This window comes from Phoenix dactylifera, chromosome 3 (assembly GCF_051530095.1).
Source record: "Phoenix dactylifera cultivar Ajwa chromosome 3, Ajwa_hap1_PhDact_Kaust_v1.1, whole genome shotgun sequence".
Lineage (NCBI taxonomy): Eukaryota > Viridiplantae > Streptophyta > Magnoliopsida > Arecales > Arecaceae > Phoenix > Phoenix dactylifera.
Window position 1 is genome coordinate 54,607,037 of NC_143192.1, and position 14,299 is coordinate 54,621,335.

The following is a 14,299-nucleotide window of genomic DNA, read 5'->3' on the forward strand; positions in this document are numbered from 1 at the left end:
AAATTGGTCTTAAAATAGAGTTCAGACAATCTCTGAGGTAAAGTGTGATCGCGGATGATTTTATCAGTGTCGATCTATGCAACTGAATCATTCTTGAGTATGTACATTAAGAGGATTAGTGATGCAGATTTAACTTTTTCAGTGTTCTATAAATGTATGTTTTGTGAATAGATTAATGCATAATCTTCAAAAGAATGAATGGTCTGATGCATATTATGTGAAAATGAATAGAGTAACGCAGGAGTAGGAACATTACCTCTGTCCAATAACAATCAAAGTGAATCAAGACAAGGCCTGGAAGACCAAGAAACAACTGAAATAGTTGGGAAGGCATAAAACGAAATTTGATACTATTGATCGTCGATCTAAATAGCTTCCAAAGTAGTCAATTCAACATCTTGTCCATATGGATTTCTGACACCATTTCAGATTTTTCACCTTCATTAGATAGGCGGTCATCAAAAGCTGGTCTTAATCAGTTCTTAATGCTAATCGGAATGCAATTTGTAGGATCTCTCACAATGGGTCATGGTGTCAGATTCATGAATACCTATCTAATTCAATAATTGAAATTAGAAAAGTTGGTCACTAATGTATCAGACTGCAAAGTAAAACTTCTCTTATGACACTATTATTTGGAGCATCTGGCCAAGTTGCCTAAGATTGACATTCAGTAGATTACTGCAGACTTTCTTGACGTCTTTCAGTTCTGTGCAATTCCAAAATGTTTGATATGCATCTTTAGTCTATTTAGGCCTCGCAACCCTATAAATATTACCCTGTACAGGGTATGCAAATTAATTAACAATTCTGAACAATAGTTTCCTGAAAGTTTGAGGGCACTCTTCCAAAATTTTTCTGCTTTAATGGTGCTAACTTAATATATATAATACCGTAGGTATTGAATTTTAGCATGTATGACCATTTAAAAGGTTTGTCTGATGAGATTCCACTCCTTTTGACTTCCATATGTTGCCTTTGATCAATTTGTACCAAACTTCTTCTTCTTCTTCTTTTTTAACTATTTTATAACGAACTTCAGAATCATTAAATATGAAAATCTCTGATATTGCTAGAACTGCTGTACCAGTTACATAGCTCTGGCATCTGGGGAGAGAGAGGTTGGGAGTCTTTAAAATTGTTGTACTGCTTACATATCTCAGGCATCAGATGGCTGCAACCAAGCCACATTCTACCTTATTTGTATATTCCAGGGTCACAAATTATGTACATTTTGTAACCCTAGTATCCTAGATATGAAACCAAAATCCATTGCAGAGAAACCCTTAATATCTGCGTCCTATTACCATCTCCACCCAGTACCTGCTACAGATACCAGTCTCTAAAACAAGCTAATTTCCGATCTGCGGCACTGCTGTTGCAGAGCAAACCTTCCATCAATTCCTTCAGTTGCTAGGCGGCTTCTTATTTAATCAACCGCAAATATGCTAATATATATGGAGCTGTTTCATCTAACACTTACAATGATTTTGCTAGCAAAACAATCACTTAGTATAGGTTGATGTAGGTGGAAGGACAATTTTACTGGATGACAGGTATCACTTGGTTCTCGTCCTTGGTAACAGCTAAGAATTCAGCTTGTTCCGAGGACAAAATTAGAATGATCAACATTCCGGAAAATTGGATGCTATCTGAGTAGTGAAGACTACTGCATGTGCTCATTGGGTTAGAATGGAAGTTTCCTACTAATATTAGAGGTCATGTCCTTAGAGAGAATATTTTAGGTGTCTATGTGCACGATTTCAGCATTTCAACATTCTTTGCTCCTCTCAAAATTCATCTATATATATCTTCGACTCCTGGCTCCAGCCACCACCCCACCACTCCTTCCATTCCTTCTCCTCTCTCTCTCCATTGATTCCCAATGAGGAGCCACAAGACATTTCTATTGCTCTTTGGTTTTCTGGTCTTCTTTTATTCCTCCTTTCTACTAACTCATTGCCAGCTCTTGCCCATACCTATTCAAGATGGCCATGCGAAGGACCAGCAGACCTACATTGTTCATGTACAGAGACCCAACAGCACGAAGCTCCTCAGTGCTGCAGAACGTCAGAAGTGGTATCAATCCTTCCTGCCATCCAAGACCCTGGCATCGGGCGAGCCACGGATGGTCTACTCATACCAAAATGCTATCAGCGGATTCGCCGCGAAACTATCGCATGAAGAAGTAGTAGTCATGGAGAGGATCCATGGCTTTGTGCATGCCCACCCTGACCGAATGCTCAGTCTCCACACGACGCACGTATCGGACTTCCTGTGGATGAACCAAGGGAATTGCTTCTTGAGGGACACCAACTTGGGGAAGGGGATGGTCATTGGCCTCCTCGACACCGGCATTTTCCCTGCCCATCCTTCATTCAAGGATGAAGGCATGCTTCATGCGCCAACCAAGTGGAAGGGGCACTGCGACTTCAAGCCAACGCTGTGCAATAACAAGATAGTTGGTGCGAGGTCATTCAGGAACGGGTGCAAGGACCTTCCATTTGATGCGGTTGGGCATGGGACTCACACCGCCAGCATCGCAGCCGGAAACTTCGTCAAGAATGCCGACGTTCTCGGCAACGCAAGGGGAACTGCCTCTGGGGTGGCGCCGAATGCTCACTTGGCCATCTACAAGGTTTGCCACAGCGGTGGTTGCCTCGCGAGCGATGTATTGGCGGGCATAGACCAAGCCATTGGCGACGGAGTCGACGTGCTCTCGATCTCCCTAGGTGGGCAAGCAGCGCCTTTCTACGATGATAGCATAGCAATCGGCGCACTGGCTGCGATCGAGAAGGGGATCTTCGTCAGCTGCTCTGCCGGCAACTCTGGGCCATCTAAAGGCACCGTAGAGAATGACGCCCCCTGGGTCCTGACGGTCGGAGCAAGCACCATGGATAGAGCTATAAGGGCGGTCGTCAAGCTCGGGAATGGAGAGGAGCTCGACGGCGAGTCGGCGTACCAACCCACTGGATTCACATCCATCCTGTTGCCTGTGGTATACCCTGGCATGAGTGGCGGCTTTCGAGCCAAGACTTGCAGCGACGGATCCTTGAACCGCATCAACGTCAAGGGGAAGGTGGTGCTCTGCCACACCGGCGGCACCAATACCAGCATCGAGAAGGGCGTGGTCGTCAAGAAGGCCGGCGGCGTCGCGATGATACTGACGAACAATGAGAAACAGAGCTTCACGACCGAGGCCAGAGCTCACGTCCTTCCGACATCCCACGTAAGCTACTCCGATGGATTGAAGATCATGGCCTACATCAAGTCATCATCGAATCCAACCGCGACGATCGATTTCAAAGGCACATTGTATGGAGCTTCTCCATCTCCCGCAGTTGCATCATTCTCTTCGAGAGGCCCGAGCCTAGTCAACGAAGGCATCCTGAAGCCTGATATCATCGGACCAGGCGTGAACATCCTCGCTGCATGGCCATTTTCCGTCGGTCCGCCGTCTCTCGACCCTGCCAACAATTTCACTGCATCATTCAACATGATCTCCGGCACGTCCATGTCGGCTCCTCTGCTAGCCGGGATCGCCACCCTGCTCAAACTCTCGCATCCCGATTGGTCTCCTGCAGCGATCAAATCGGCAATGATGACATCCTCCGACATGCTCGACCGCGACGGCAGGCCGATAACCGATGAGACACTGAATGCCGCCAGGTTCTTCGCCATGGGAGCAGGACATGTGAATCCATTGAAGGCCAATGATCCGGGGTTAATCTACGACCTCCAACCTAGCGATTACATCCCCTACCTCTGTGGCTTGGGATACACCGACAAGCAAGTTTCGACGGTCACCCGCCGACGAACGGAGTGTTCTCTCACTGACACTGTAACAGCTGTGGAGTTGAACTACCCTTCCATGTTGGTGTCCATGGGATCGAACGCGGAGAAGACCATCACGCGGACGGTGAGGAATGTAGGAGATGACGAATCGGTTTATGCAGTGCGAGTGAGTGCACCAGAAGGGGTGGAGGTGAAGGTTTATCCTGAGAAGCTAAGCTTCATGGAGCTGAATCAAAACAAGAGTTTCAATGTGTATTTTAGCACTAGGGACACAAGTGGAAGACAAGGCCACATCTCTGAAGGACATCTGAAGTGGGTATCTAACAAGTATGTGGTAAGGAGTCCTATCACTGTTATGTTCGCTTGAACATATATAGCCTATTCTTGGGCTGGGCTTATTGATTGGCTGATACACTTATCAACAGCCATTTGGTTTTTTTGGCGGCAGAATGTATGGTCTTAGCTATGTGAAAATAAATATGAGTTATAAAGATATATGCAGTTTCGAGTGAAGCTTTCTGGCCAACATTTGGGATTTGTATGGGAGATGAAAAAAAGAAAATAAATAAAGAAAAAGAAAAATCAAGAACTTTCTGATATTTAGTCGGCCAAAGAAAAAATAAGAATTATCCTGAATTAGTTGCATCACTGACCTTTTCAGCGTGCGTTTTTTAGTGTAATTAGAGAAAGTTTTGGTTCTTTACATGTTTCTTTCTTTTAACTCTTTTGATTTATTGATCCTTTTTAAAAGCCTAATTCCATTCAATCGTGACATGAGAGTCCTTTTACTCCATCTTGTTTCCTTCTCTCCACTCTGTTTGCCCTCACGCCCGCTCCGCCGTGCCGGGAATTAAGAAAATCCACCACAACCCCCATCCGTTCCGGTTTGAAGGTTTGCCTTGCGTTGATTGCAATAGAGTATCCATGTTCTTCTAATCAACTGCTATTTTCCCTCATTTATTATTGTGGAGAGAAGAATATATAGCAAAGAATATTGTGAGAAATTTTTCCCACCTCTTCCTGTGAGTTAGTCATCATGTATATTTGTAGTTAAAAATGTACGAAAGATTGAAGCTAGAATGATACAAAAAAAGGAAAAAATAATAAATGATCTCTAAAATCAATTCTAAATTTATGCTATTTGAAATTCAAAATTTAAAATTTCTAGAATCAGGAATTCTTGATATGTAGCTTGATATGGGGTGAGATTTATATTAAGTTTTGGTTTGATATGCACCATTTCAGTCAGTTCAATATTGATGTTTTTTATGAGTATTCTGGAACATATTTTAGCTATTTTCCCATCCAAAAGATGGCATCAAATGTTCAAGTGCCCAAACAACGATCGGCAATTGTCAAGAAGGTAATAAATCTTCCACTACCGCACTTCTTTGCATGACACCATGAGCACATATCAGACCTTTCCCATGGGAAGGACAGTCTTTAGATGCACATTTGGAGCCTCCATTCTTAAAATCTCTCGTAACTGCTACTAATTTAAGGCTACAAATCACTAACTGCATCATGTATAGATACTTTCGCTGGATACATGACAGTCTCACATAGTTCATAACCATTTGTCGTCAGAAGTGGGTCTGGCTAAAGTGGAAGGTTATAAGAATCCTGACATACGGGTTCTGCAGTCCTACAAGATGTCGCTTGAGGATAATGGATGCATTGCGGCCCTCAAGAAGGATGGTATGGGGGTGAGGGCAGGTGTTCTTGATTCTGGCATGGTAGAAATCCGTGAGGGCGGATGGATGGTAGGCGATCGATGGAGTGAAAAGAACAGAGAGAACAAAAGCGAGCGAGAGAGAAGTCGAGTGAGAAGCCTGGAGAGGACAAGGGTTGTACCTTTCGCACGAAAGAATGGTGCACTGTTGGATTGCGCTACGGTTACCTCCAGAGCTGTGCAGGTGGATGACCGAAAGAGTTCGAAGTGTTTTGAGAGCAGTACGGTTACCGCGAAAGATACAACCCGAACCCGCCTGAGGAAGGAGGCTAAAGTCCATTAGAGTCCATGATTGAAGGGGACGATCGCCACTTTAAAGAAAGGAGGCCAACGGTGTTTATGGCTAGCAAAGGGCCAATACAAGTCTTGTCCTTCTCACTAAATAGCATCCTAACTATTAAAAACTTACCAAATGCGGGCACATGATTTCATTCGAAATTATCAAATTTGGGCATACGATCTAATGAAAAGAACTTATGCCCAAGTTTGGTAAATTTTTAACACCCCTCCTCAAGTTGGTACGTGGAAGTTTCAAACACCTAAGATGTATGAATAAAATAAAATTATTTCTTGCCCAATGACTTAGTAAAGAGATCGGCCAACTGCTTAGAGGTAGACACATAAGATGTATGAATAAGACCATTTTTTGAATTTTCTCACGGACAACATGGTAGCTGATTTCGATATGCTTGGTGCATTCATGAAAAATAGGGTTGGCCGCAATAGTTTAACCACGTTTGATTGCCAAAAAATAATATGATAGGTAGAAAAGTCTTACAACCAAGGTCATAGAGCAAATAGTTTAGCCATGTGATCTCAGAAGTAGCAATAGCTATGTCACGATATATTACTTCTGATGATGAACGAAATATAGTGTTCTACTTCTTTGTCTTCCAAGTTATGGAATTAGAGCCAAGAAATATGCAATAGCCGAAGGTAGAGCCGCGAGTCATTGGACAACTAGCCCTGTCACAATAATTTGTGAGATTTAAGTCCCGGGTAGCTGAGAGACGGATACTTTGACAAGGAGTGGCCTTTAAATAATGTAGTAGTCAAATAGCATCATCCTTATGAGGCTTCCACAGTTGGCGCATAAACTAACTTGAGATATGAATTTTGTTAGGATTTGTGCCATATCTTTCCAATCAGGCATCTATAGGTAGAGGGCTTTGTAAGGAGATCATCATCTTGATTCGTGAGTTTAAGTTTTTATTCCACGAGAAAGAAGGATGGGCAAGTTACAGTGGTCTAGCCAGTGTCTTCAAGAATGTCCACAATATATTTCCGACTCAAATAAACGCTTTGTGGAGAGAGAGAGAGAGAGAGAGAGAGAGAGAGAGAGAGAGAGAGAGACTTCAATACCCAAAATGTATTTGAAGCACTATAGAAAAGAGCATTATCTTGTGTTGGTGGGGAAGGTGCCAAAGAGGGAGAATTTAAGTCTAATGTGGAGGGAGTGAAAGGTCATAAAGGAGGAGATGGTGGATATGAAATTTCGAGATCGGGTATTGCAAATGGAATGGTAGTATGATTGGGATGATGGAGCAAGTTTTGATTATGAAATGGAAAATATTATTCAAAAAAATGTAACATCATGGCTTGTATAGAATTTTTTTGGATGAAGGCTTAAAAATTTTGTAAGCCTTTTGTCTTGTCGACGTGGGTATCCAAAAAAAAATTCAGGTTTGGTATGTTTTCAATACTAAGCTATCTCTATTTTTAGAAGAGGGGCTAGCTTGGCGTTGGAGAGAGCAAAACAACAAAATCCCTAATTCTTTTTTTTTTAATGCCCGATTTGTACCTTAAGAAAATCCTTGCAGCCAACTCGGTGACTGTTACTAATCAGCAGTAGGATAATTGGCAACCACATAGAGGTGCCTATCATTGTTGAAAGGCTTATGGCCCGCGCATAGTTGCATAATGATGGTTGCAAGTTCGGTTGCACGAATTTTGATGGTGAAAACTGTTGTCGTATACCGCCAATAGGCCCCCCCGTGGGGACGTTTTTAAGGGCCACGAAGCTACGAGCCCAGGGCTGCAAATGGGTCAAACCGACTTCATTATGCAACTAACCGTACCTGGTTCTGATCCGTACCCGAAGATTCATAGACCGAGTCAGGTTAAAAAATTGGACCTAATCTACATTTTAGATTAAGCTCTTGCATTTTTCAACACAGCATGGTCAATGTATCATATAGGTCTAGTTTGGATTGATAAAAATAGTTTGGATCGGTAAAAATAAGCTTGACCCATCCCTAACTCAATCCAATCCAACTTATAAATTCGAATCATATAAACCTCCACCTTCACTGACGACTTCATTTAAATGAGCTCTTATTTAAACTAATTTTTTCTTTTCATCTCAACAACTACACCTCTCATTTATTTCTTTTTATTATACTTAACCATTTACTTTTTTTTTTTTTTGTACAACGGCTGCTCACTCTGCTATAGAATGAGTGCAACCAACAGAGTCGATGGAAAAAAGATGATGTAAGAGTGAGGAGGCGGCTACAAAACACATCTAAAAGACATCTCCTGAGTGATGAGCGACGAAAGAGGCGACTCAATCTACAGCTTTATTCATTTTCCGATATACATGAGCAGCATGAAATAAGTCACAATCTTTCATTATCCTACAAATATTTCTAAACAGTGGACGACCATCACCTCTCCATTTACATTTCATTGTCTATAAATTTTAGAACAATCATTTAGTTGGATGAAATCAAAGTATTTGAATAAAAATTCAAGATCCAATCAGATCTTTTTAATTTTATTCATTTTTTAGTATTTTATAGTTATATTTTAGTTATAAAAAATAATTAAATATTTGACTCAAATTGCAAACTCGACCTAATCCAATCACAACAACCAAAACATTTCAAGCAAGTTCAGATCGTACTAACCCCATTGGATCTCAAATCCCTTTCATGGACCCAATTGATTAGCTAATTTGTTATATTCAGCCCAAAATCATCACCAGATTATAGAATCGTATAAGAGCAAGGTCAAGCATTGCTCCAATCCAACCTAATCCATTTGTAGCTTACATGTGCTCTACATTATAAATGCAGAAAAAATTGTTCTATATCTAGAGCAAAAAGCGGACGGGTCACGTAATTTGGGCTTGATACTAGTTCTAAGAGTCGAAAACAGATGATTCAGATTACCATCACCAGCTCTCTTTATAAATAGGCGGTGACTAGAAATTGACATAAGCTAGATACTCTGACACCAGTCAGCAAGATTAGAGAATTGGAAGCAACCTGCAACATAGGATCCCAGAAATGTCTATCAAGCCGGCTCATAAAGAATTAAACCTTGAAGTACACAACCAGGGCCAGCCCGAGCCCTAAGCGACCGAGGCGGTTGCCTAAGGCCCCGGGCCAATGGATAGCCCCCGGGAGGCTGACCAAAAGGAAGCAAAGGCCCCATATAAAACGGGATCTGGAGCTGGCTACGAGTCTTCCCCCTTGATGGAAGGGAGGTGGAGAGTTTCCTGGCCTGCAGAGGGGCAATTTGGAAAGTTGGGGACAATAGTTTTGTTTTGGGTGGGGAGAGAGAGAGAGAGGAAGGATTTGGTTGGCTTGATAGACGCCTGAAGCCACTCTTATCTTTTCATCCCTTCTCTTTTTTGGTTTTGGTCTTGGTTTTCCTTCCCTCACATTACTCTTGATCCAGCTGGGCCATCCGGAAGAAAGATAGGGGGATTGGAGATGGACTTCTTGGAGGGTGGAGATTCTTTTAGTTTTCTCCTCTCGGTTTCTTCTCCCCTCTTGGGTGGTAGAGAGAGAAAAGGAGGGAGGGGGTTGAATGGCTGCTGTGTTGCAGTTGCCGCTTGGGTACTCATTTGAAGGGGAGATGGTGGGATGGAACTTTTATCAATTAGATGGAGTGAATTTCCCATAATGACCCTACTTTCTCTTATAGAAAGGTTTCTTTATGGACAAATTCTTTTCTTTATCTTGACCATGAAGTGCCATGGGATGACCTTTTCCTATTCGACTCTTGCTTGACATGGTAAACAATATTGCCAAGCATTATGTCAGTTATTTAATTAGTTTCATGGCTCTTCATTTAGAATAATTACTTTTATGGGCTTCCATTCAAGAATTATATTAAATTGAAAAAGCTTATTGTCTATCTTTGTTAGATTCATGTATCTTTGTTAAAATAATGTACTTGATAACTATCTATTTTTATATATATTTTTACGTATTTTATATTTATTAAAAAAATTATTATTAAAAAAAGAGGCCCCGTCCATTGGATTCGCCTTAAGCCTCAGAATGTATTGAGCCGCCCCTGTACACAACGAACTGTTAATGGTTGAATCCCCTTGTTTAACAGATGACAGAATATGACAGCATACTTCTAAAAACTGTGACAGCTCGAAAGATCAGAGACAAGATCCGCAACATCCAGAACGGAATAATGTTCATTAAGGCCTCTCCAATCAACAAGGCAGGCCTTTTGATATAAAAACCTAGCCATCCAAAGATTTAACCAATAGGCTGTACTATAGAATTAATCATAGAAAGGCTTCATCCAACAAATTAGGATCAACATTTTAATTTGAAATGATACCTTACTGCTTCAAAATAAACCATCTGAATTCTGAAGCCCTTAATAATTAATTAAGGCTAAGAAGATTTACCTAAAATGCAAATGATATATTTATCATTGTACCAAAACTAACTCTTTCACAAAATTCTGCCAACAACTTCTCTACCTGTATTTCTTGCATCAAATAATAACTTCCCGCAGTTCCTCAATCTTGGGATGTCAACTTCATGTAGCAAATCAAAATTTTTCTTGATAAACCACAGGCAATTTTCTTATACAGCTACTTCACAAGTGAAAATGATGAAGATGAGCACATTCTGCCAAAGGAATGTGTCATGCACGCATGGCAAGTAATACTCGGGGCCTATTGAATAAACCTGCAGTTTGGCTCTTTGGGTCCCCTTAGCCAGCTGACGCACCAAGTTGTTTCGATCTTGAATGTGCTAAGGGGTGGAATTTCAATCAAGACTATAAAACTTGAACAAAAGTATAGCAAGAGTTACAACTCTGACCGAGATTCTGCATCTTCTTCCTGACCTTTACTGTTTGAACTAGTAGGCTGTGGTAATGTGGAAGGGGTTGGTTCTTTGGATTCAATCTCCTCCCCTAAGATTCTTGCAGTCACCTTTCTTGCCTCCGCATCAAGATCAACCCACTCAGGTACTATTCTTCTAGCACCCTAAATGAAAAGAATGAAATGCTAAGAGACAACTTTTTATAATATCAAAAAAATGAAAAAAAAATCGAAGTTTGTTGTAGTAAATTACCTGAAGTTTGGGCTCCTTGGTCATGGGATTGTTACAGAGATCAATAGTTTTTGCCTTCGACTTTGTCATATTCCCACACCATGACTCACACCAGAGCCATTCTTGGGGAAGAGAGAATATAGGTACTGTATGTTGAGCATAATTTGGAAGATCCTGGGGATAACATAGGTATTGTCTCAGTTAACATTGAAAATATTGTTAATTTGAAAAATTAGTATACCTGAAAATGTGGAAAACTTACATGCAATATGCAGTCTATATGTCTGCCATTTCAGGAATCTTTCTTATAAAAACAAATATCTGTGCATTCAACTTTAGCAATTTTACATAGTTGTGTGACTTGCTTCCATTTTTTATTCCGATGTTACATTTGTTATGATTGCTTCAACCTATTTGAGAAAGGAGGTGCCTGAAGCCTTCGATTTAGGTGAATGGAGGAAAGAAGCAGCAAAAAGGATTGCAAAGGATTTTGACAAGATTCATAATCTTGGTACTGGATCCTATACCGGTACCATGCTAGTATAGTATTGATACACCCCAGTCGGTTTGGCGCAAAGAAACTCAATATTTCTATTCCTGGGAACCAAACATGGCCTTAATTTATAGGTTTGGGTTAGGATTAAGGGCTAGAGAGGTCAAGTGGTTAAACATGGGGCAACAAGGATTGCCAGTTGGAGTTGGGTGGACATAGGGGCTACAAGAGTGTGGAATGAGGCCAATGATAGGTGGAGAGTGAGGGGATGGGTTGGTGGGCTAGCACACCAATAGACAAATATGCGCATACACACACACACAGAGCGCGCGCGCGCGCGCGCGCGCGCGCGCGCGCGCGCGCGCGCGCGAGAGAGAGAGAGAGAGAGAGAGAGAGAGAGAGAGAGGGTTTAGCCACATAAAGGAAGAGGGAGGAAAGGATTTGCGTATGTGTTGGGGGAGGGGGCTAGGCAGGTGTGCATTTGACCTTCATGGCTGCCCATGGCCATCGCAGTTGGTGCCTTCAGGAGCTACCAGCAGATAATGAGGACTATAGGTAGACTATAGAGGGATTGGTTGTGGGAGAGGAGAGCTTTAGGAGACCGAGGGTTTCCACAATCGCAAGAATGTACAGATAGCAGATGCATTATATATAACATTATTATATAAAATGATGCAGGTCAAATCTACCCAAACATGAGCCAACCCAACTATTGAACTGGTTAATTGGGTTGATTCATAATTGCAAAATCATATGAAATATGCAACACAAACGTGACCAAATTGGGTTGCGTTCAGGTCAAATCTTGGCCTACTAACAAGTATTGCCAGGACCAATGTAGTTCTATCAATAATCTATTCATTTATTTTAACCCTCAACTAGAGCCTCAAAAGAGATTAAACAGGTCTCTTTTACAACAACAAAAATAATGATGTGGTCTTAGGAATATTACCTGATCAAGATTGGAAAGACTATTAGGGTCTTTGCTAAGAGTCTCATAAAACACTCTTAGTGTATCGCCAGATGCGGTTTGCCGAAATTTCACCAAATCAACAACATACAAAGCACTGTATAAATGTTTCATAAATATATCAGAAATTTTATCATTGCATTTCCTAAGAGATTGACATCAAACATAAGATGGATGCAGTAGTCACATACCTTATATGATATGGCTTCCCTCGTAAATGGTCCTTCCAGAATCCCTTTTCCGTAACAAGAAAGCAAAAAAATATTAAGTATGAAGTTATGGCAGAGATGTAGAGAAAATATAGTTTCCTCAAATCACTTCTCAGGCAAAAATTAACAAGGACAATGAATAATAAAGATCACTAACTTGTCTCCAAAATCGATAGCCATCCATCTCCTTATTGTTATCACAAAAAGGCGTGTATGCAAGTGGCCTTCCTTTTAGATCCATGTCATAAAGCTCCCCCATGTCTGCCCTTACAACTTGATCTGCATCAACGAAAATTACCTGCATAGGAATGCCATAGTAGGATGTGAAGAACTCAGAACTTTTTAAGTCCTGACCTGAGGATTGTGAAACTAACAAGATGAAAGGATTAGCAAGGAAAAACCAACTTTTGTGTTCTAGAAATGAAAACTTTCAAGATACCTTTTTAAGGGAGAGAGGGAAAATAACATCAAGAAATAAGATTTTATAAGCCCAGATGATCCGCTGCTTCTCTTTCTGCTTATGCAACCATGTAGGCCATTTGTAGGTGATGAGCTCATACTCGAATCCATATTCTTGTGCCATGTAAGGTATAACATCCTGCACAAAGAATTGAAAGATGGTATGTCAACATGACAGAAAATTTTAGACGTCACAGTAAGTCTACATATAGAAAAATAACAAGCATACTTTAAACTGAGGTGAAAGATAGTTTTTTATGAACCAAAATTTTGCTGGTCTCTGAGTGTTCTTAAGAACACTCAGAATCATGATTTTGAGGAAGCGCTCATACCTGCATAAAGGGAAAAAAACAAAGAAAGAGAAGAAACCAAAATTGTCAACATTCTTCCATTTAAATCATTGAAAGAGTATAAAATGCCAATGGCTGATTAGTAGTGTTTTCATATTTCTTTGCTGAAGTGGTAATTGAAACAACTTTATAAGGTAGTTTGTCAAATGTATGAACCCCAGCAACATATTTTTGGCTAGATATCCAGAAAAAACAAAATTTGGCAACAATAATCTGAAGGAGAAGAATAGAATTCTATCACTAGGATTGTATATGTTAGTTTCGTTCAAAAGCGTCAATAAAGCAGGCAGAAAAATAAAATTAACATTTGTCTTCAAATATCAAGTATAAGCCTTTTAGTTTATGGCGTCAGCACCAAACAGTTTACGACCGAAATGCTTGCATTCATATAACATTCATACTCTCATTCGCTGACATAGATCATCTAAAATGAGTCTTCCAATTCCCAGAGCCTAGATGTATTCATATAACATTCATACTCTCATGGTCTTGCATTCAGGATAAGGTTCAGGAAAAATGACAGCAAGAATGTGGGGCGGGTCAAAAGACTTACAGCAACCTTATCTTGATGGGGCAACCTTATCTTGATGGGACAAAGCTTGTTTATTGATGATTTCTTTTAGGATACCACAAACTTATGATTGGCTTATAAAGCTTGTGCAAAATCACAAAGAATGTAATTACACACCGCTATGATGCATATAATGTAATTATTTCATAAGTTACAATATGTTCCACTAGTGAAGCCAGATGTTTGTTTTCTGTTTGGTAGCCAAGAGGGGGCAAGCCCCGTCCACTTACAACTGAAGCTTTGCATCACAATCCCCAGGGAAGTTAGTAGATCAAAACTCAGCATTCTAACTTGCAAGCTCTCCAAGCTAGGCAATCCTTCATTTGATTGCCCTTGTAAATAACATGTGAAGTCAGATACTTGAGTTTTAACATTCACAATAAAACACACTTGATATAAGCTCGA

The 14,299-nt window shown here is 40.8% G+C and overlaps 1 protein-coding gene and 1 pseudogene across 2 annotated transcripts in view; one reads left to right on the forward strand and one right to left on the reverse strand.

Moving 5' to 3' along the window:
* The first annotated feature begins 1,841 nt into the window (after window positions 1–1,841).
* Window positions 1,842–4,273, forward strand: LOC103716277 (subtilisin-like protease 4 pseudogene; annotated as a pseudogene). The gene has a single exon (XR_015976793.2). The product of XR_015976793.2 is annotated as a subtilisin-like protease 4 pseudogene (transcript).
* Window positions 4,274–10,031: 5,758 nt separating this feature from the next.
* The window catches only part of EBS1 (EMS-MUTAGENIZED BRI1 SUPPRESSOR 1), a 34,451-nt gene continuing 30,183 nt past the window's right edge, over window positions 10,032–14,299 (reverse strand). The window contains exons 31-37 of the mRNA XM_039116765.3: window positions 13,203–13,305; window positions 12,954–13,112; window positions 12,672–12,812; window positions 12,497–12,540; window positions 12,288–12,402; window positions 10,864–11,016; window positions 10,032–10,775 (exon numbers count right to left, since the gene is read on the reverse strand). Of these exons, the coding sequence (XP_038972693.3) occupies window positions 10,596–10,775; window positions 10,864–11,016; window positions 12,288–12,402; window positions 12,497–12,540; window positions 12,672–12,812; window positions 12,954–13,112; window positions 13,203–13,305 (895 nt within the window). The 3' untranslated portion in view covers window positions 10,032–10,595. The remainder of the gene's footprint in view (window positions 10,776–10,863; window positions 11,017–12,287; window positions 12,403–12,496; window positions 12,541–12,671; window positions 12,813–12,953; window positions 13,113–13,202; window positions 13,306–14,299) is intronic.